The following is a 21,677-nucleotide window of genomic DNA, read 5'->3' on the forward strand; positions in this document are numbered from 1 at the left end:
AAACTCAGCGCCTTGCTCTCTGGCAGCGGCGGGACGCCCTATCTCTGCGTTTCATCCGGGGGCGTGCCGTGCCTACGTCACACTGGCGCATGCCTGCTACGTGTTCTCTCACTCAAACCAAACTCAGATCTACCAGCAGGTTGATTCCAATATGAGGTTACAGTAGAGATAGTTAGGCTTTTTTACTGTATGCCCATCACCACAAATGAACAGTTATTATTTGAAAATACATGAATAAAACAAAGTGCTAAAGTATTTGATTCCCGAACGAATTACTACTAGTCCGAAGAACAATGAATACATGAGCATACTTGAAATTGGGTGTTGTAGAGAGAACGTCACGCCAAACTAAGTTTAAAAATCTAGCAATTTAATATGGCCTCGCGTATCGACAAACCTACATACTTGATAGTATATGATATAAGGCCTTTTACGAATCTATAGGCGCCACTTTTCAATTCGGCATACATATAACCCACCAAGCAGATACTACTTAAATAAAATCTCAATGTTTAAAAGTGGTTCACAATGCTCGCTAGCGCCCTTCGTGTATTTTGGTGGAGGACGACTGTGGGAATAAGAGGCAAACAATTCTAAAAGTTGAAATGCTGCCGAAAGAAGCGCTGCTTGGTGGGTTGTATGTATGCCGAATTGAAGAGTGGTTCCTAAAGATTCAGAAAAGGTGTCGTATTTTATGGGGTATGTACCTTTGCCGGTCAGCAAGGTTTCAAACTGCCATTTTTAATAGAGTTTATTAATGGAACGTATCGGGGATAAGTTGAATGTAGTGTGAAGGGACACAGGGTTATCCGTTCACAGTTGCAGATGTATAGCTTTTTTAAATGAAAATTTCAAAAGCCCCTCACCTCTTTATAGTTCTACAATTTTGTTTTTCATATGCTCATTTTTATGCTCCAAAATGCTGTTAAAACCTCATTGCTCATGTCTCCAAATTGATCATGATGATGATAAAATATCATCAGTCACAGCAGGGTTCACACTCTCACTTGAACATTAACTTCAAGGAGTTCTCAATTACTCTCAGTTTCTTGTCTGTCTGGTGAAATTCAAGGACTTGAAATGGCATGTTCTGGAGTACAACATGACATTGGTCAGAATGAGAAATCATAGAGGCCTCGGGTGTTACTCCTGATGTTCAAGAATTTCTGGTGAAATAATTTTAAAACTGCTGCCATATCAACACAAATATCCATCATACACTGTCAGACAAAAAATAAAACTGTACAGTACTGTGCAAAACCTTAAGCACCAGTTTTTTTTATATAAATTGTCTTAGATGTTTGTTTTCTGCATTTTGATAATTAGAAACGTTTCATTTCATCATTTTTCAAAGCTGACTAAATGTACGAGCCTATATTCATAAAGCACCTCATGTATAGGATCTGAGATTGATAAAGATCTCTCATCTTAAGACTATGTGTAAGACAAAAGTAAGAAGTCACTGCTGTTTGTGGCTTGATTAGGTAGCAAAATACAAACACACATGAACATGAAAAGAATGTACATGTACTTTTTATTAAATTACAAAGCTCATTTGAGGCTACAGGGTGAACAGAGGTGACAAGGAACTTCCTGCTAGCTTCACTGGATTTACCACTATGACAAAGATATTTCACAAGCAGAGAAGACAAACACTCTCAGATAAGCATCCTACTCCTTGACACACACACACACATAACACAGACTTAGTGTCTTTTACACATTTTCAACATCTTCCTTTCATACATAAACTACACTTCGTAACTGTATGGGGATTTGAATTCATTTTCAAGGATTACCATTACTGGTGACAAAAAGCAGTGTGCTAATTTGGATTTATGCATTGCATTCAGTTAATGCAAATTTTAATGAATGCTGTTTAATTAATTATTGCCGTTTAAATAGAATATAATTTAAGTGCAAATCTAATTAGATCATGACTTTAATTTAAAATGATTTATATCTGATGCTAACATGAGTTCTTTGTGTAAGAATATTTACACATCTACAACCAACAGATGAGTATGCTGTGTATGAAGCACAGCATACTGTCAAATATTCATGAAGCAAATTGTCATATACTCACAAAATAAAGTACAAACTGTGCAAAATGGCTTTCATTACAAAAAATTCATGTAAAAAAAGTTCTCTAATAGTTGAGTGTTCCACGTTGATACGTAAAAACCAAAGCAAATGCATATCTGAAGTCAATGCGGCATTCACTGATGCACATTTCTCTGCCGTTTTCTGTATAAATGTAAATCTTACTCATCATCAAATGGCATCGATGATGTGTCGTTGTGGCCTTCTGTCAACCAAGGAAAACCTTTTTTTTTTTTAAAGCACAGCACTCTACTGAAGCACACACAATTTCAATTGGCTCACTCGGGTCACACTGGGAGGCACGCTGACGTACGCTCCGCAGTTCATGTAAACAGATTCGGCTTCAAGTAAAGACTTTAAGACTTTGATGAGTTAGTGCGATCGTCCGTAAGGCTCTGGGTGGAGCTGCGGGCCTGCGGAAGCCCCGCAGCCGTCTTGGCCTAAACTAGCTGGATCCTGGCGTAAACCATTAACAGCGAGGCTACCGAGACCTGGGGTTACGCGACAAATCCCTCCCCAGGAGACACAGCAACCGATGACCGTCCAATAAGCGAGTACCACGAGAAACGATCTATCCCGGGAGAAATACGCATTTCTCCCCTCGAGGAAGATGTGTACATATAAATAAGCACAGAACTCAGCCATTACTTAACCCATTCAAACCCACAAATTCCCAAAGCGTGGTCCGTTTACTTGGCGGAGGAGGGGTCGAGGTGTTTGAGCACCCCGCCCACGAGGTGGAGGCTTCCGGTGATGAGGACGTGAACCTCGGTGGCCTCGCGGAGCGGGGCCGCTTTGGCTGTCACGCTGGGTTTGACCGGGATGACTCTCTTGGCCGGGTCCGCCAGGACAGAGTCCCTTCCCTGGGTGATCCACTGGAGGGCGCTGAGGATGCAGGGGAAGACCAGGGTGTCCATTTTGCTCTCGGGCACCAGCGGCAGGCTGTCCCGGATGAGCAGCTGGGCGCCGGGCTTGTCCCCCATGCAGTTGTGCAGACGCCAGCTCCTCTCGTTGTCCAGGCAGCGGGTCAGCATGTTCTCCACCGACACGTTAAAATTCTGCTGGTCTGAGAGCGGTGTGTGTGTGTGTGTGTGTGTGTGTGTGTGTGTGTGTGTGTGTGTGTGTGTGTGTGTGTGTGTGTGTGTGTGTGGGGGAGAGGTTGAGAAATTAGATTAGTGTTACAAAAGTTCAGTGACTTATAACATTGTTGTGATAAGGCAAATGCCCCATTGTTATCGCAGAGACAAGAAATCACAGATAAGATTCCTCTGATATACACAATTTACAACTTGAAGTGCTGGATTATATCTATAAAGACATGCCATATCAAACAATTCAGATATTCATTAAGAGGTTATTGACCAGATTTTCATGGTTTAACAAGCCTTTGATGTAGGGTTCAACCAATATGGGGTTTTGAAGGCCGATATTTTTAGATTGAAGCTGCTAGTAGCCAATATTCTGTACTGATATTCAATAGCTTTCAATTTGACTACCCATAGACAACTAGTGTACTATTAATACATTACAAAATAAAAAAGACAGAAAATCCATCATATTGGAGTTGGATGACACTGCCTAACCAATTTTTAATAAAAGCCAATATCAGCCCCATATATGGGTCCAACCCTGCTGTTTTCTAGCGCAGCACATTCCTACCAGACAGATTTGATACAATAATCTCACCTGCATTACATGACGCGATGGCTTCAGTGATGTTGGGGCAGAACACAGCAAAATCAAAATGGCATGGCTGAAAAAGGGAAAAACATAAAATGGAAACCTAATGCAAAACGCAAAGAGAACAAGTCTTATGGTACAACAGTGATTTTACCTACTAGTTACTCAGACAATAGCATATTTCTGTTTATTGCTGAAAGCAGTTTTCATACTCACCACCAGTAGTTTCAGCATGGCCGCTGAGTCTCTCTCTCCTGTGGCATTGAAGAGCAAAACTCTGGCCACAGGTCCACTATGACAGAGAGACAACAGTTGCATATAGGGGTGCGTGTTTAGCTGATTGCAATGAGTGTGTAGTCCCATCTTTAAAAGTGTTTGGATAGCTAAGGCTAGGGCCGGCATTCAGTGTGGAAGTGCTCTAGCATCGCCAATCATATCCATTAAATGCCTCATTTACACTTGAAATTTCATCATGTGTACAGGTATAAACACCAGAGAAGGTCAATTACAGTAAAGAGTGTAGACAAAGCGGGCTGCTTACTTTGCTTTTCTTTCATGCTGTGCTGCGGTGTCTCTGAACCAGTGAACGCAGGCCTGCATGCTGCGGGTGGTGTGAGCTCCATCCAGGAAGTAGGTGACTGTACCGTGTCTCAGCGTCTGGGTCCTTCCAGGCCACTCTGTGTCCGCCAGCCCTGGAGACCAAAGACAAATGTATATTGTCCCATTTACCTTCATGACAATAAATGAAACGATGTGTAAACAATATATTTTTCTAAACCCTGGTTCACAAATACCTCAATTACCACTAGCGTCTTGGCTCTAAATGTATTACAAACTACTGGATGAGGCGGTTGTGGTTTTGTGTTGTGGTTTTTCTCAAAGCAAAGTATTAGTAGTGGGGAAAGCTTTTCCTGAACATACCGACATGAGCAAAATTAGGTTGAGAGCTTTTTAACATCGATAGCAGTGAATTTTCTTCCTTATTACTTATTATTAAAATACTGAAAAAGCCTTTATTGCATGGCTATTTTGAAAGGGACATTAAAAATAGGGATGCACCGATCAACTGGCCGATAAACGTTCTACATGTCATTGGTGTTCGGCCAGTCACTGTTTAACAAACAACAAAAAAAAAGGTTTCAACTTCTATATCAAGAAAGCGGTCGAAATGCCTAAAAAATCTGAGCCATTTTACATCATTCAACAGAACATTAGTAGTGTAGGCATGTCATCCATCTGGCATTGGCAGTACATTTCTGACTTTGTTTTGAATTTCACAGCCTATGAGATTAGAACAGTTTAATGTACACAAAAGGCGTTCTTCTTCAGGACTCACCTTTCACCATGATGGGGCTCGGCTTGAAGCGAGCGGCCTGAGGCACCGCTGCACTCTCAACATTGGTGGAGGGAAAGCTTTTGTCTGTTGGGAGAAGATGATGACACTGCTTATTATGTTGTGTTGGCGTCAACATGGCGGTGGCGTCAATGTGCCATTCTAGCTGCCTCCTCAGAACACTTTCATTTTGGAAGAGGAGCAGAGGGGAGAAGTGTCTCGGCCAGATTGGTTAACATGCAGAAGTATAGCTTTGGCTTTGACTGACAATACACTTCCTGCCACAAGGCAAAAAGTTGCATATTGTTAAGGCCTTCCCATCCCACCTGGTAGGCATCGTCTCTGCAGCCAGGTGTGACTCAGCTGGAGGGCCAGAGTGGCGTTGGAGCGCTGGTGCTGCCCTGCCAGGCCCAGACGCAAAGGTCCACAGTCCACCTGGTAGTCCTCCAGCTCTGGACACACCCACAGGGGGCACTGAAAGAACAGGTTAGGAGGTGTTAAAATAATAGAGTAGCTGGGGGCTATGTTCTAAAGCTTTGTAATTAAGCCAATTCTATCCAACTAATCCATGTCATCATAAGAGCAAAAACTGTTTACTGTTTACTATTTTGCATGGTTGCTCACCCTTATCTCTTTGGCCCTCTCTTTGAGCACAGCCACCGGGCCCTCTGGCTGCTTGACAGTGAAGGCAGGAACCCCAGGCTGAAAACACATGTACATGACTAGCAGCCAAGGGGATGGCAGACTTTTACAGAGGAATCTGAACAAGCAGAGCAATAAATACAAAAGGGTGACAAGGAGTATTTTTTGGACACACTGCCAACACACCTTGAAGATGCCACCTTTTTGCCAGGCGATCTTTTCAATGGTGTCCCCAAGAATCTGAGTGTGGTCTATGCCCAGAGATGAGATGCCACACACCCACGGCCTCCTGCCAGTGACAGACAGACAGAGGGAACCAAAAAAAACATTGTTAGAAGGGTTGTAATAAAGCCTATACATGGTTTTGGGTCATGCAACAGCACATTTCAGTTTAGATACTTCATTTTAAAACTGCACTGCACTTCCCAGAGATCACCTGTCAATCAAACAGTGTGTCCAGTACTGTGATGTTCTTCTTCCATTTAGTAAAAATAGGTTCCATCATGGTTCACCAAAAGTATTTATATGCATCTACATTTCATTTAGTGTCACAAGCTAATTAATGTGAAAAAAAAAAAGAACCTAAAAAATGCAGGAGTTTTCACCAGCTTCTACCTGCAGACATTAACCTGAGCAGATAATATTTAACTAACTTCTTTTCCCCATTTGGTACAGCAAGACTGGCTCCTCAGCCGATATTAACAAGATAGTCCTGGACTGGAGAAAAAGTATCTCCTGAATTTACCTCCAGGCCTGTGAAGCCTATAAGCTGTCCCTGGAGATTTGCATTCAACCCAGCTTCCTGCTTACAACCAATCAGGGGGAGTCTTTAGAAAAAATAGAGTTCTCTTTGTTAATGGAGTTGCATTGCGGGATAAAACGGTGTTACTGTTCAACATGTTTGTGATTGTGCAGTGGAACTCAAAGTGTTTTAGGCACGGTACAGTAGTCAGTAGAGTTTTGGACTTTGGCCAAGGGGCTCAGCATGGGGATATTATGTTGGAGAAAGGAGCATTGAGCAGGCAAACTGATTAACGTGAGCTTCAACCTTCAAGTAATTCAATTTGTAGGATAGTAAACTTTTGGCCAAACTGATAACTTTGTGGATCCTTGATCAGACGCCCAGATTTCCAACACCCGTTATTGTTTTGGATAAAGCATCCACTAAATGGTGTTTATGTATTAAAGGTTTATAGGATAGAAAGGAAAAGTTACTAAATGATACAGTGCAGATGGTTGGTGTCAGCATTGATCTTAGGGTAGCAAATGGTATCAAAAGCTTCAGAATGCCAGATTCATAAAATGAAAAGTCATTTTTGTTAATGTTCAACCAACTCAGCATGGTCTCATTCTATAGAGAAAAGCCAACAGGGTGCATAAATGTTACAAAGAAAATCATATACTCTATCCCGTAATGAGATGTCATTTTAAGATATAAATGTTGAACAATTTAACGATACCCAGCCCTAGAAGATTATTTTAACTGGAGTTGGACAAGCAAAACAACACGCAATTTGTGATAAGCTGCGACTAGCTGGGCACTTTGAGAAGGCGTGGCAGTCACACACCACATTTTTTCATTTCAGTCTGTGGCTTCAATCAGGAAAAACTCCTGGCACAATAAAAAGGTTACTTTAGGCTATATATTCATTCATGGGCACAGAAACTAGGCTACAGAGCAGTCAAGCCCAGAGAAAAAAAACAGGCAGGCTAAAATACAGCCTGAAAACAGTGTGAAAAATTATTATAATATCACCAATATTATTACTATTAGTGTGTCTTTGGTACTCTATAGTGAGTTTACAGAGAGTAGGTATCATCATTTTGGGACTGAGCAACCGACAGTGTAACAAAAATAAGAGTATGTCCTGAAATGCTTACTACTATTTCTGTATATCTTGTGTTAACATCGGTTGAATTGTATGCAAGTATAAATAAGGAAAAAAATACAGATACATTTTGTAGAAGAATATCATAAATCATAAAAAATGTGTGTTCCATTTAGTCTGCCTGCAAAAGAATAATGGAAAAAGAGAATGAAATAGACAGCCAGCTGTTCCACACTATGTGAAGAGTTGGTAACAGTAAAGCACATGATGAAGCCTCTATGTTAAAGGGGAAATTAGTAAGACTTTTACTGTACTAGCACAAAGTGACCATCATGTATCTGTGGGGGGTTGATAAGAGTCTTTTTTATACAATGCATCAACACGCGTCTTTTACAGAGGCTCATTGTTCACAAGTCACTAATCTGGAGTCTGAGTCGAGTCTGAAGTCATTTGAGGACAAGTCCAACTTGAGTCTGAATAAAATATCTGACCAAGAACATAAAGGACATTATAACAATCAACAGCAGCTATGTATTGAGGTCCACCTTTAAAGGGGGAATCTTACCTTATAATGTTAGTGCAGTCGTACGCTCCACCGATCCCAACTTCAATGACAGCTAAATCTACCTAAATCACAGGAAGACAGAAAGATATAAGACCAACTGGTGAAATGGTGTGCTCTTTGTCTTAGTAAACAAAATCCATAACCCAGTTCCTCAGGTGGACTTAAGTGAGACTGCATAACCACTGTGGTTGCTTCTGTTTTTTTTATCTGTTCTGCTTTTATACAGAGTTTGTTCCATGTCGTTTCTACCTTTTGTTAACCTGACTGCATAACCAATTTCCCTTTGGGACAATAAAGGAATTTAACTGTTTGCTTTGTTATTGTGTTGAAAGGACGTGTTTTAATCACTGTTTGGTTTCAAGCTTTGGCCCTGTGTGTGTGTGTGTGTGTGTGTATTGGACAGTAGCGCTCCCGGTCAACTGAAGCTACATCGAGCTCTACAGTGAAGTAAGTGATGAAAGATTGAAAATCACAACACAAGCCTGCCGATGTACCTTCTCCTGAAGAAACACGTGGAAGGCCAAGATGGTGAGGAAACGGAAGTAGGCGGGCATCGTCCCCCCATGGGCATCCTGAGGGGGGTCAAAGGTTAGAAAGTGGCAGGAAGGTTTTGATCAAACAATTAAGGCAACCGAGCAGCAATGTGGCCAAAATATATGAGCGGTCACAAGGGACACAGGGTGATAGTAATTTGAACAATATCACATGAGGCACATGCTCCGTCTAATGACAGGAGGTCACACTTTTTCACTGGACTCAATTTATCAATCTGACAACCTGAGGCACAGACACTAGACAGCAGTGGGAAGTTAAATTCAGGCCATTCATGAAAAGAATATGAGGATTAAGTAAAATGCCAGTGAAATCACCTTTTGGGATGGCTGGCATTTGTTTTTGACTAGAAAAAATGACTCAATTGAACCATTAAACTGTGTGAGTATAGTGAATGAGTTAGTTTAACTCCTAGCATGAAGCACTTTCTTCCATTTTCATTTAAAGCAACAACAAACTCTATAAAAATGAGAAGGTATTGCGTTTAAAAAAATATATCTCTGTGCATTTTCACATGACCTACCTTTGTTTCATCCAGCCGCCCGTAAACCTGCCAGAAATACTTTGTGAAGAGCTCTTTCCCAATGGGCTGCCCGTTGATTCGAATCCTCTCCCTTACTTGTACCAAATGTGGGGAGCTGCAAACGAGGAGGACTTGTTAGAAATCAAAACAAAAAGGTCTGTTTAGCCACATTTTACTTATGTTGCATTCATATAAAAAGATAAAAAATAATCACGCGACTGCACAGAAATAAGCTCTTAAATATTACATGGCTCTCAGGCAATAATCCTGTTTGGGGGGGGGGGGGTTAAGGGTGGGAACGGGCGACAGAACAATTAGTATGGGCTAGAGAGTATGGCCATGAAGGTTCTAGGGAAGGTCAATGCCAGAACAAGGTTTTCAGCTAGGAGGCCTCATCTGTTGGAAAAAGGGCTGCCTTAGCAAACAGTGTGGCTCGATGTCACTTTGATTACGCCAGGTTGTCATGGTATGAAGGGTCTGTCTATGCTGTTAAAGAAGAAGCTTCAGGCCTCTCAAAATAGACTAGTCAGGGGTGGTGTTGGGTATCGGCCCTCAAGAAGATGTAGGCAAACGCCATTTCCCCAAAAAACTAAACTAAACCTGTGGGAAACGGAGCGAGCCACCTTAGGCTCCACAATGTGCATGAGATTATCGATAACCAGGCTCCCAAATACCTTACAAGCTATTTTCCTAGAGTGGTTTGGACTTGTGAGGCAGGCGATGTGCTGTTGCTGAATTGTCCAGTTCAGCATATGGCAGAAGATAGGTTGTTCAAAGGTGCAATTACATCATGTTTAATCTTCTGACCTCTTGTCTTAACACAAATGTAATATATTCCTTTATCTAAATTGGCTGTTTCTCCCCCATCGTTTGGGTCAAAGGCAAAAATGAATCCCAACTGCAAAACTAATCTTATTCTCTTTTTACCCAAAACTGACATCAGAAATTGCAGCTTCTCTCTGTATTCTTCAGTGCGATATCAAACCGATTAAGCTTATCAAATTAAACATCAGTACTGTTGTGGAAATAAACTTGACTTAGATGTCACCATGTAAATTGAAGAATCTGGGGCATCTTGAACATTTTTATGTGTTTTATGTATATATAATAATGCAGTTTTACCTGTAAAATCCTGTACGGAAGCCATAACTTCTCAAAATTTGCTCTGTGAAAGCACATGTTGACCCCTGAAAGACAGCAAATTCTTAGATGCCACCCTCATACAGCTGCTGTGACAATTAAGATCACAATAGCACTTATAACACTTTAAACACACACATGCAACTTGTGTGTCCAGTCCACTCACCTTGCCCTTTGTTCCCGTCACATGAATGATATTGAGGTGATCGAGCTCCTCAACCTTTGGCGCACACACACACACACACACTTCAGATAAGACTAAAGACAATAACAACCCCATCTGTCACAACAGTGACCAGCAATACTCTTACGTAATATAGCTGATGCTTGAACAAATATCACAGTTGCCATAACAAACTCACTGTGAGGCCGGCCCGCTCGAGGAAGCCCCTCATGGCCTGGAGCTGGAGCCGAGGGTTCCCCCGCTCCCGTCGGACCTGCTCCAGGGCGCTGGCATTGGTCTGTAGCGTGTTCAGAGTGCAAATCGCATCCTGCGTCAAAACCAAAGAGTACAATGTTGAGGATCGCAGCATGCTTGACCTGCAACATGGCTGCAGACAGACTTGGTATTGCATCAGAATGCACTTTAACAGGCTTTGGCACATTACTGTACAACACACAAGTCAACCATAACATTAACAAGACGGGCACTGTTACCATTTTCATTTGCATGGGTTTGCATGTTCAGCAAACATGACTGTGGCCGTCTGAAAGTATAATAGTTTTTTCATTGCCCATAACTCACATAAGGTTTGACAGAAAGATAACCTGTTATGCAAGAATGAAGTGGGGTCAAGTCAGTCAAAAAAATAATAATAATAACACGCAAGAGATGAGATCATTTTAATAGTCTTGGACATATTCGTATAAATCTTCAGCCATGACATTAACGAGGCTGGCACTGTTACCATTTTCATTTGGATGTTCAGTAACAGGTTGTAACAAGTTAAGTAAAGCCAGGGTCTCGTGACAGTAACACACTTGTCTTGCTTAAACCAAACGACAGAAGTCCAGCTCTTAAACGAATTCTACTGCCAACAACTCCCATAACGTACAAAGGCAAACATAACAGTTTATACAAGAACTGAGCAGGCGCTTTGTCACTCTGACAGAAAAACACGACAGCATAGAAGAGATGAGACCAATTTGACAGCTGCTACGTTGTCCTGCCCTGGCTTCTGAGCTACTACGGTGAACTTTACTTCAGAAACATTTTGGTTTAATTGACCTACTAGCTCTCAGACCACGTGTTAACAGACTGAACTTGAACTTTGATAACGTGCCAGGAGAGAAGTGGGCTTCAAGTGTGATGTGACTGTCCGTACAGTCAGCTTCTGATGTAACAGCCCACCAACTAACTTAGCATAGTACTTGACACCAGACACCACCGGCCAACCTGCCGACTGAACTGAAGTTTGTGCAGCGACATGTGGCCCGGTCAGCCATGTTTCCATCCATCTGGGAACTGTGCACTAACTCTTGAGTTATGTTATAAACTTGTCAAACTAGCGCCGGAGCCTAGCTAGCTCGCTAGCATCCCGAGCAGCCTGTGGAGCAGCTGGCAGTCAGCAGCGTCGTGTACCTGGTACTCCATGCCTGGTATCTGAGGCGCAGTCTTGGTGCTGTAGTATGTGACTGACAGGTTGCTCAGCTTCGGCGTCCAGTCCTGCTTTCGGAGCCGCGCGGCAAACACGGAGCCCCGCTGCCACAAGCGCGCCAAGCACACCATCATGGGGCTCGTGCTGTAACGGGAAGGCGCAGCCAAATATGGGCGGTTCCTGTCACAGGCGTGATGACGTCACGACACGCCTCCTCCTGCCTCCTGCAAGTGGCAGAGCCTCTGGCAAGTGGTATTCGACATTTTTGTTTTTTAATGTTACCTTACAAAATACAATATACACACTATACCTACACTGCCAATAAGAAAGATATGATTGAGATATTTGCTTTAGATTTCTGAGTGTGATATTTGTCCCACAATAATTTCAGAGTATCATCAGCACTTCTATTTTTAGTATCAACATAAAGAAAGTCCTAATGAGATAAATTCATAGTGCACATCACAGTAAGTAGTACAAAACTGACGTATTATATGAGGATAGAAAAGGCATAAATTGATGTTTTTTCTTCTGAAAATATTACTGATTTTGTTTAGATCGGTGGTTGCTTGCCTATGATGATCACTTTTGTAGTTGATATTATTCCTCCAGGTCGCCAGAAGGCGCTGTCTTTCTTCTGTTGTCCATCATTCGCACGAGTGTTATTGCTGCCTTCAAGTGCTGTCGGAAATATCACTATTTACGCTTAATTATTGTAAGAATCGTAATTTACCCACATGTAGGACCCAAGGACCTATGAAGTACGACCCGACAAAGTGGTAAACACACCCGGGAAACATCATAATGACAGGATATAATAATGATTTTTTTCTTTGACAATATGTTATCAAGATGTGACTACGGGAGAGAGCACATAGAAGCTGTCAAAAACTTATGGCAAAAGTAATGTATTATTGTTATTAATATTATTGTTATTATTATTGTTATTATTATTATTATTATTATACATAATTGGTGTTGTCTGTTTCTATTTGCACTCTTTGTTTGAACTTGTAGTTGTTACACATTGTTTTATTGAATTAATTAAAACACCAATTTAATAGCTGACACACATTTGATCTTATTCAGTGTGCTGCAGCACACTTTGTGTCGCTTTATTTCTAAAATGACACCACAGAACTACTTTTGTTACAGGGTCTATTTTGTTTGTATTTCAACCAAAAGTACTGAAGGCGCCGACCAGTCAAAGTGGCTTGAGAGGTGCACGTGAAGGCAGCACACCGTGGAGAGCTACAAGGATGCAGCGAGAGAAAACTAGCAATGCCAGCGGCGGGGCTGAAAAGTATGAATTCATATACATATATATTTATAAACCTTGTGTTTTTCATTGATTTAATCATCTAGTGTCATGTTCTGTATACAACCGTAATTTCACGCAAATGTCATGGTTTCGAATGAAGTCTTAAAAGTGTCTTCTCTTTAGGCCCGACCGGGAGGCCGCCATAATGTCCAAATACTACGATGGAGTTGAATTTCCTTTCTGTGACGAGTTCTCCAAATACGAAAAACTGGCCAAAATAGGCCAGGGGACCTTTGGGTGAGCAGTTTATTAAACACCTGAACGTGTGAAAATATTCACGAATGCGTGTTGTGTGTTCGTACAACCAGCATTACTTAGGTTTGGGTTCACTGCAGCTAACATTAGCATAGCTGATAACGAGGAATAAGTAAACAAAGACATAGACAAACACATCCTCTCATAATCTCTCTTCCCCCCTCACATACCTGAACACACAAACATAAATACCTAGAAAACATAACTTAATACTTTCAAATCGTTAGGCTCTAACTTAAACTACCAAGTAGCACATTTTGGTAACATTTCATCGTATAAAACTGGTTAGCCAGTTGCTTCTTCCTAGTCTTATGGGCACAACTAGCCCAGATAACGTGACGTCAGTCAGTGTACACTCACCGGCCACGTTATTAAGCACACCTGCTCGTTAACAAGAATAGCTGCTCCTCCAAACAGCGAGGGAATGGGCAGACTTGTTCAAGCTAACAGAAAGGCCACAAATGCTCCACTAAAAGCTCTCTTTAAAGCAGTAGTGTGCATAGGGGCATCTCACAACACACAAGCTGTTGGCCCTTATGATAAATGGACCATAGCAACAGATGATAGGTGTACCTAATAAAGTGGTTTGCTGATAAGTAAGACGGTCAGTTTTGATTATGTATTCAGTGGCTTACATTGTCAAAATGAGGACTGAATAGTTTTAAGTCATTGTACAAGGTATGATTGCCCAAACCACTTTAGGAGACACATTTGGCCACACTCATACCAAAGTGTAAATGCAGTATCACTTCCAATCCACATACAGCATATATCGAAGTGGAAATGTACATAATTAGTTTAAATAGCAATTGTTTACTTAAGTAGTTTACACTATAGCTTATGTAGTTTCTTCTTATCTCTAACTGTGGATGCTCAAAATCTGCTACTCAGTCACAAGAATATTTACAGACATATTTAGCTTAATACCGCAGAGGCTAACTGCTTTATTAAATGCTATCTTTTGTGATGCATTTCTGTCCTACAGGGAAGTGTTCAAAGCAAAGCACAGAACGACTGGGAAGAAGGTGGCATTGAAGAAGGTCTTGATGGAAAATGAGAAAGAAGGGGTAAGAGACCATTCAGAAATGTTCATGGGCAAATTATGGATACACTTTACTGCCGATATTCGTCAGATTGTGGAAATGGCATTTTTGTGACCTTTTTTTTCTAGAAGTGTGTGACATATCGGTGCGTCCCTACTGCCAATGTTCCACCCCCCACCCATACCCTGTGAAAATGATCCCAATACTTAATTTTGCTGACTTGTCTTTCAGTCTTGCCTTGCTGCACAAGGATAAGTGTTAACAAAATGCTGAATTTGTGTTAGTGTATAGCAGGGCTGGACGATAATTCAATATTATGGTTTATCGTCTTTCAGTGGGATTATATTGTGGTGATTTTGGGATATCGAGACGCACAATTCTGCTGTCTGAACTGATGAGAACAGGCTAATTTTATTTAGAAACTCAGACAAAATGAAGTACGGTAGGAATATTATGTGAAAATTTCAGTTTAGTTTGACATCACACCAAACATTACTATGCGGTTCAATATGATGAACATTAATTTGATTATTTAACGTGATTTCGCTTATGTGAGCCATATCGTCATATATATCGATATCGCAAAAAATCCTTATGATTATCGTGATATTGATTTCAACCATATCGTCCAGCCCTAGTGTATTGTCACTGATAGACTTTGCCTTCTGGCTGTTTCGTTCCAGTTCCCGATCACAGCTCTGAGAGAGATCAAGATCCTCCAGCTGCTGAAACATGAGAATGTGGTGAATCTGATTGAGATCTGCCGAACCAAAGGTTGGTGTCACAACTCTCCAATCTGTGACCTTGCTACAGCAGTCAATTTATTTGTGTGTCTTTGTATTTCTTAATCACTGCTCTGGCCCACTCGTTTGTGATTTGTTTGCGAGGGGCTTTTTACGTGTGTGTGTGTGTGTGTCTACACCCTCCTACCTGCATGCTTTTTGCTTACCATGTACAACTTTCAGATCAAAGTACGCTGTTATGCATTGTTGCACGAACACAATGACTAAATGACTTTTTAACCAGACACTTCAGTCTACTTTCTCCTTAGTTTTTGACTCTACTGATTCAAAAATCGAACTGAGCACAATCTTTGTATTCTGTGCTTTTTAGGTTTAACCAAATAATATCAAAACTGAGTGCCAAAAAATGTTAGGATGGTTTTTCCAACTTTTGACACTCTTAATTTTCAGAGAAACCAAGAAATCACAAAAGCAATCCAATGTATTGTTGCAGACGTGCTACTAGAGTTAAATGTGACACTTTGGTCAATTGGACCTTCATCGGACTTCTCACTGCCAAGGGTCATTTATATGCATAAACTAACAAAGGAAGTGTAAACATTGACGTTAAGACAGTGTCAGTCATTAGTATGTGTGTGCAGTCCTCAGAATAGGGTAATTTTTTCCAGCCTTTTATTTACTGCGGTTCATCAACCATGCAAACTCTTTAAGCACTAACACTGCTATACACATTGATATACTGATATAAATTCTAACCATGTATATATTCTCTACTTAAAAAATGCATTGAAGCTGCAATCTGTTTTTATTTTAAAAACTCTCGACTTGTGAATGTGTGCACGTCTCTCATCGGTTTAGTCTGCAGACCCGTTCCTTCATTCATCTCCCCTCTGTCCTTCCGCCAGCCACTCAGTTCAACAGATACAAAGGCAGCATCTACCTGGTGTTTGACTTCTGTGAGCACGACCTGGCCGGGCTGCTGAGCAACGCCAACGTCAAGTTCACCTTGGCAGAGATCAAGAAGGTGATGCAGATGCTGCTCAACGGACTCTACTACATCCACAGAAACAAGGTGAGGCATTACCCAAGGTGACGGTCCACTGGAATTACTTTATTTTTTGGTCTTTGATAGATTTAAGACGGCATTGATGCTCTAGCTTGTGGCTTGTGCAAGGAGAAAGCTCACACTGAACTGGCTGAACTCTATTCAGTTGTTCTCATCGGTGCAGAAGGACGCCATCTGTTTTACTCACAACTGAAATAAGAGTTAATTATTTGGGATTTGCCAGAATATGGCTCCGTTTGGTGGCACACTGCATCTCCTACTCAACATCAAGTCGGCATCCCAGATTTAACGAGACAGGTTTTTCCTCTCATTCCCAAATCACCTCTATAGAAGATTTTAAACCTTCAAATACGGAATTGTTTAAGACTCCCCGGACACCAGGGTGCTTCTACTTTTGAGTCCCGATGCACCATAAAGCAGCACTTGTATTTGAGCTCACGTCAGTTTCTTTAAAGCAGAATAAATTGACTTGCCGCCCCTCTCTTGGCCCAGATCCTCCACCGGGACATGAAGGCAGCCAACGTGCTCATCACCAGAGACGGCGTGCTGAAGCTGGCCGACTTCGGCTTGGCGCGAGCCTTCAGCCTGGCTAAAAACAGCCAGGGTAACCGCTACACCAACCGCGTGGTCACGCTCTGGTACCGACCGCCAGAGCTGCTGCTAGGTAAGAGACGACTTGGACTCGGCCCGGCAGCTCATTTCACATGGAGCCTGGCAGAATGACCGTGGTCTGTTAGCTCACTGTGGTCTGTCCTGGTTGCAGATTGCAGGCTCTCTTTGACCACTCTTTCCATTGCACTTGTAGAATAGAAATGATTGTGAGTAATCAAGGACGCTAACCTCTAAATGCATGTAAAATTGGCAGTAACTTTAAGATGATAACATTTGAACGCCTTGGTTTATATACAGTCTTTGGTCTTTACCTGTTCCCAGACTTTGTTTCTGCCAGCCACTGTATATTCTCTGTGTCCCCAGACCCCATTTTTGGGGCCATTGTTTTAGATGTTTCTAGATCAACCCTTGTGCATGTGGTCCCTAATAAAGCCTGTTTTTTTGTTGTTGTTTTTTTTGGTAGGCGAGCGAGACTACGGTCCCCCCATTGACCTGTGGGGCGCAGGCTGTATCATGGCGGAGATGTGGACCAGAAGTCCCATCATGCAGGGGAACACGGAGCAGCACCAGCTTACTCTGATCAGCCAGCTTTGTGGTTCCATCACCGCTGAGGTAAGATTTTAAGTTGAAGTTGCATTACTTTACCTCAGAAATGACTGTGCTTAGAAATGCATCCTTTTTAAACATTTACATCTTGATTTGTGTTCATGCTTAAATGTATCCTGAACCGTGTTCTCCTTCTGTCAGGTTTGGCCCGGTGTGGACAAGAAATACGAGCTCTACCAGAAAATGGAGTTGCCTAAAGGCCAGAAGCGGAAAGTGAAGGATCGCCTCAAAGCCTACGTCAAAGACCCCTACGCCCTGGACCTGATCGACAAGCTCCTGGTCCTGGACCCGTCGCAGCGCACGGACAGCGACGACGCGCTCAACCACGACTTCTTCTGGTCCGACCCCATGCCGTCCGACCTGAAGAACATGCTCTCCACCCACAACACCTCCATGTTCGAGTATCTGGCCCCGCCCCGCCGGAGAGGCCACATGCCCCAGCAGCAGCCCAACCAGAACAGAAACCCGGCCACCACGAGTCAGACGGAGTTCGATCGCGTGTTTTAGCGGAACGGGAAGGAAAGACCAACAGACATTTGCTCCCCCACTAATGACAAACTCTGTCATCCAGCCGGCCTGATGTGGAGGGGGAGCTGTGGCGTTCATTTCTGTTTGGAGCGGGGACGTCTCTACAGGCTTTTTGTTCACTGTTCCTACCTTGCTCTTTGCTGTTTAGTTGCTCTGGCCACTCAGAGTGTTCTGCTAGAGCTTGGACTTAGGACTGTTTCAATAGCGTGTTCCCCTCATTTGTTTTTGTTTGGCCGCTTGTATGTTTGTTTGCACGGCCGATCCTGTCCGAAAGAGGACGGATGTTTCTCCGGGTTAAACGAGGAGAGGACCATAGAATTTGGAGCACATGTGCAGTCAGTATTTCAGTGTTATGCACAGTTTCTTTTTTTCTAGCAGGTAATAATGATAACAGTGATGTGATATTTTATTGCACCCTGTAGGGAAATTCTCTCCTCACATTTCTCCTCCACGGGGGGGTCAGAGGTCAGGCTCAGCTACAGAACAGCAGCCTGGAGCTGGTAGGGATTCAGTGTTGCTGGAGGAAGCGTCAGCAGGGTGGATGACAGGGGTTTGAACTAGGGGCCTTTGGGTGGTGGATGGTCTCCCTGCTCACTGTGCTACCCTGCTGTTCAGCTACATACCGAAATATACCATTCTGACTCTCCTTCGCTTTCTTCTAGAGAAGTTACTGAAGCAGAGACAAATATTCATACTCCAGCTCCTTATTAAAAAGCAGTAATCGGTAGTTGTGAATATTCTGGCTTGAATTGATATTCATGAGTTTTCAGCCTAGCCATTTGCCCACCTGCTACGTTAACACTGAGGTCTGCCTGCCAGGCATGAATATGAGTGTTGTCTGCAGAGGCTAAAAATATAAGAAAACTTGTGTCTTTGGGTAGAAAATAAATGTTTTGCCTCTTTTCTGAGCCTGCATCCTAATCCTATATCCATTGATATAACAGGATTTAAAGTGAAGGATACACCGATACCAGTACTGCTGTGAGATAAAACCTGACTAAATAAGGGTATCTGAGAATTTCACATGTAACATGTTATAAAAACTTGACCATAATGCTCAGAATTATCATCAGCAGTCAAAAATCATTGATGCATCTCTATTTAATACTGTTGCATTTGCATAACATGGAGTGGCCTCGCACACTGGACCAATGTTTTGTAAGTTTGAAGGTGTTCTTTAAAGTTCTTTAAATTGTTCTTCATTCACATAGTGATTTTTGGATTACTATGAAACGGAGCATATGGGATGCACATCCTAAAAAGTAAGCGCAAGACTCAAGTTCAGTGACTTTAGATCGTTTAGATCGACTTGTTAGTTCTGGCTCTGGAATTGGGAATGAAACTAATACTTTAAGTTGGGTAAAACTCAGTGGAAAATCCAGCTTGTTGATATGCAGCTGAGGACACCATGGACAAATGTCCAAAAGTTTAAAACACCAGGTACCTGGAATTATTCTTTGAAAAGTACTGTGCCCTACACAACAGTCAGTTAAAACTGTCTTGAGGTTTTGTAATGTGGCTGATTTTTTTTTTTTTTTTTTTTTTTCATATTTCCTTTGTATGATCATAATGGTGTCTACTATTTTTGTATTCTACATCTGATAGGAAAATAAACTTCACTGAAGCCAGAGACAAGCGTGTCACTGTTATGGGTATGTGGACGCCCTGTAGATACAACATGAGACTCTTCTGGAGTGTGTGAAACACTGATGAACTCCCACCAGTAGATGGCAGTATCCTATTAAATAGGAAACATACAGTGCTTGCACTACATCACTACTTGTCACCACCCTTAACAAATCTCATAGGAAAATAGCTGCTTGAGTTCTAGCGAGAATAAAACGAAGGGAAAAGCTTTAGACATTCTATCCGCATATTTTAGCTCTTTATCCCTATTAGCAGGCGTAGCGAATGTTTAAAACATGTTCAGGGGCGGTGTGTCATCTGTCATTCACAAATGACTAGTCACAGAAACGTCTAGTGCTGATTTGCCTTCTCCCCACTCATGAAAGAGAAATAATTACACTGAATACCATTTCTAAGTGACAGAAACCGCATTTAATTAAAGGTACGCGCCACTATGGCCAAATTCCATGGAACTTTGAAGGAGTATTGAACTGATTTTAGAAGCAGAAATCATGTATTTTGTATGAAGGACTAGAGAAAATAGAGAATCCTTGTTGCAATGAAACAAAGCCTTAATTCTCCCATCCTACTAAATCCGCAGCAGTGAAAGCATTTGAAAACCATATGAACAGCAGGCTCATAGACTCATTTGTCAATATGCATGTATCTGTTAAGTTGCACATAATGTCACATGGATCACCTCGGGCCCATCGTTTTTTTTTTTATTCCTCCCAGCCTGTGTGTCAAACTGGAGCTCTAAACAGATGATGGATTGCTCTTTTAGTTCCAGAGCTACTCCGCTGTCACTTCTACTGAGGAGGGGGGTAGAGGGGGGGGGGGGGGGTAGCTGGATGTGACAACGACGACAACCAACAACCAACATAAATTAGGAAGCGCTCCGGCGGACAGATGGGGGGGGGGGCCCTTCCCCGGTCGCAGCCGCCTGCATGCAAATGGGACTTTTCCCAGCTCCTCGCCATGGAAACGGCAGTATTGATCATCTGTGCGGAGTGAGAGGGGCCCCAAAAGATGCGAGATGACGGCGTGGTGTTTTAAGCACGGGCCGAGGTTGTGAACCCGGCTCAGGGGGTTTGTTTAGGGGCCAAGTGCCATGGCAGTTTGGGAGGTTTGAGATTCACAAGGGCCCTCAATCTAGATTTCCTCTCTAGGACATCGCAGGGCCGCATACTTTGCATTTGTTCAGAGGAAAGTGGAGCCAAAAGCCCCGAATTCTTTGTAACTGAGATCCACACACACACACACACACACATCTGAACAGGTTTTCTGTTTGTGTATTTTGATGCTTTTGTTCTGCTGTGTATTACTTCCCATTAACTGTTATATGTTCTCATATTTCTATATATCATGGGTTGATGTCACTGACAATGATTAAGATACTCCAGTAATAGTAATGATATTTAAAAGAAAACACAGATGCCACGATTATGATCATACTTGCGATTTATTCATAATCATCATACACGCAGGCTAGAGAAGACACTTATGTGAGCATTAGTGATGCAAAAAAGTGTTTTCCTATTAACTGCATAGGGATAGAAATTCTGTGCACGAAATATAAGAAATGAAGTGAACATCACCACCACAATTACAAGGTTTGAAAAATTTTGGTCAGAGTTGGTCCTTGATTCAGTATTTTCTGAACAAACTTACAGGGGAATATCAGTTCATTTAAACACCCATTCATATGGTCAGATGTTCAGAAGCTGTATTGTACCAACAATCACACACTACTAGGGTGACTGACTTTCCTGCTACCAAAGATATGCTGTGACATGATTAGTTAAGACCTCTCACTTTGTCATGGTATGGAGTTTCCTTGGTGGCTGGACCGAGTGCCACACAATCGTGTTCACAATGCAAATCAACAGGGAATATACAGTAGATGATAAAG

General features: G+C 42.1%; 2 protein-coding genes across 2 annotated transcripts; one reads left to right on the forward strand and one right to left on the reverse strand.

The window, feature by feature from the left end:
* Positions 1-1,533: 1,533 nt before the first annotated feature.
* Positions 1,534-12,099, reverse strand: LOC139647057 (folylpolyglutamate synthase, mitochondrial-like). Its single transcript, XM_071522883.1, has 15 exons — positions 11,950-12,099; positions 10,730-10,858; positions 10,534-10,587; positions 10,350-10,414; positions 9,228-9,342; positions 8,647-8,724; positions 8,153-8,214; positions 5,945-6,047; positions 5,741-5,818; positions 5,443-5,590; positions 5,120-5,203; positions 4,325-4,475; positions 4,000-4,075; positions 3,790-3,856; positions 1,534-3,169 (listed from the first exon to the last, which is right to left on the reverse strand). The coding sequence occupies exons 1-15, from the start codon at positions 12,097-12,099 to the stop codon at positions 2,793-2,795; spliced, it is 1,737 nt and encodes a 578-aa protein (XP_071378984.1). The 3' UTR covers positions 1,534-2,792.
* Positions 12,100-13,224: 1,125 nt separating this feature from the next.
* Positions 13,225-19,765, forward strand: LOC139647058 (cyclin-dependent kinase 9). The gene is made up of 8 exons (XM_071522884.1): positions 13,225-13,268; positions 13,410-13,523; positions 14,527-14,608; positions 15,268-15,358; positions 16,233-16,399; positions 16,886-17,057; positions 17,469-17,617; positions 17,753-19,765. Exons 1-8 carry the CDS (start codon positions 13,225-13,227, stop codon positions 18,116-18,118), a joined length of 1,185 nt encoding a protein of 394 aa, XP_071378985.1. The 3' UTR covers positions 18,119-19,765.
* The last annotated feature ends 1,912 nt before the right edge of the window (positions 19,766-21,677 follow it).

The sequence above is a fragment of the Centroberyx affinis genome, unplaced genomic scaffold (assembly GCF_046629955.1).
Source record: "Centroberyx affinis isolate AG114_WGS23_722 - 3 ecotype Tasmania unplaced genomic scaffold, CSIRO-AGI_Caff_v1 ptg001040l_1, whole genome shotgun sequence".
NCBI lineage: Eukaryota > Metazoa > Chordata > Actinopteri > Beryciformes > Berycidae > Centroberyx > Centroberyx affinis.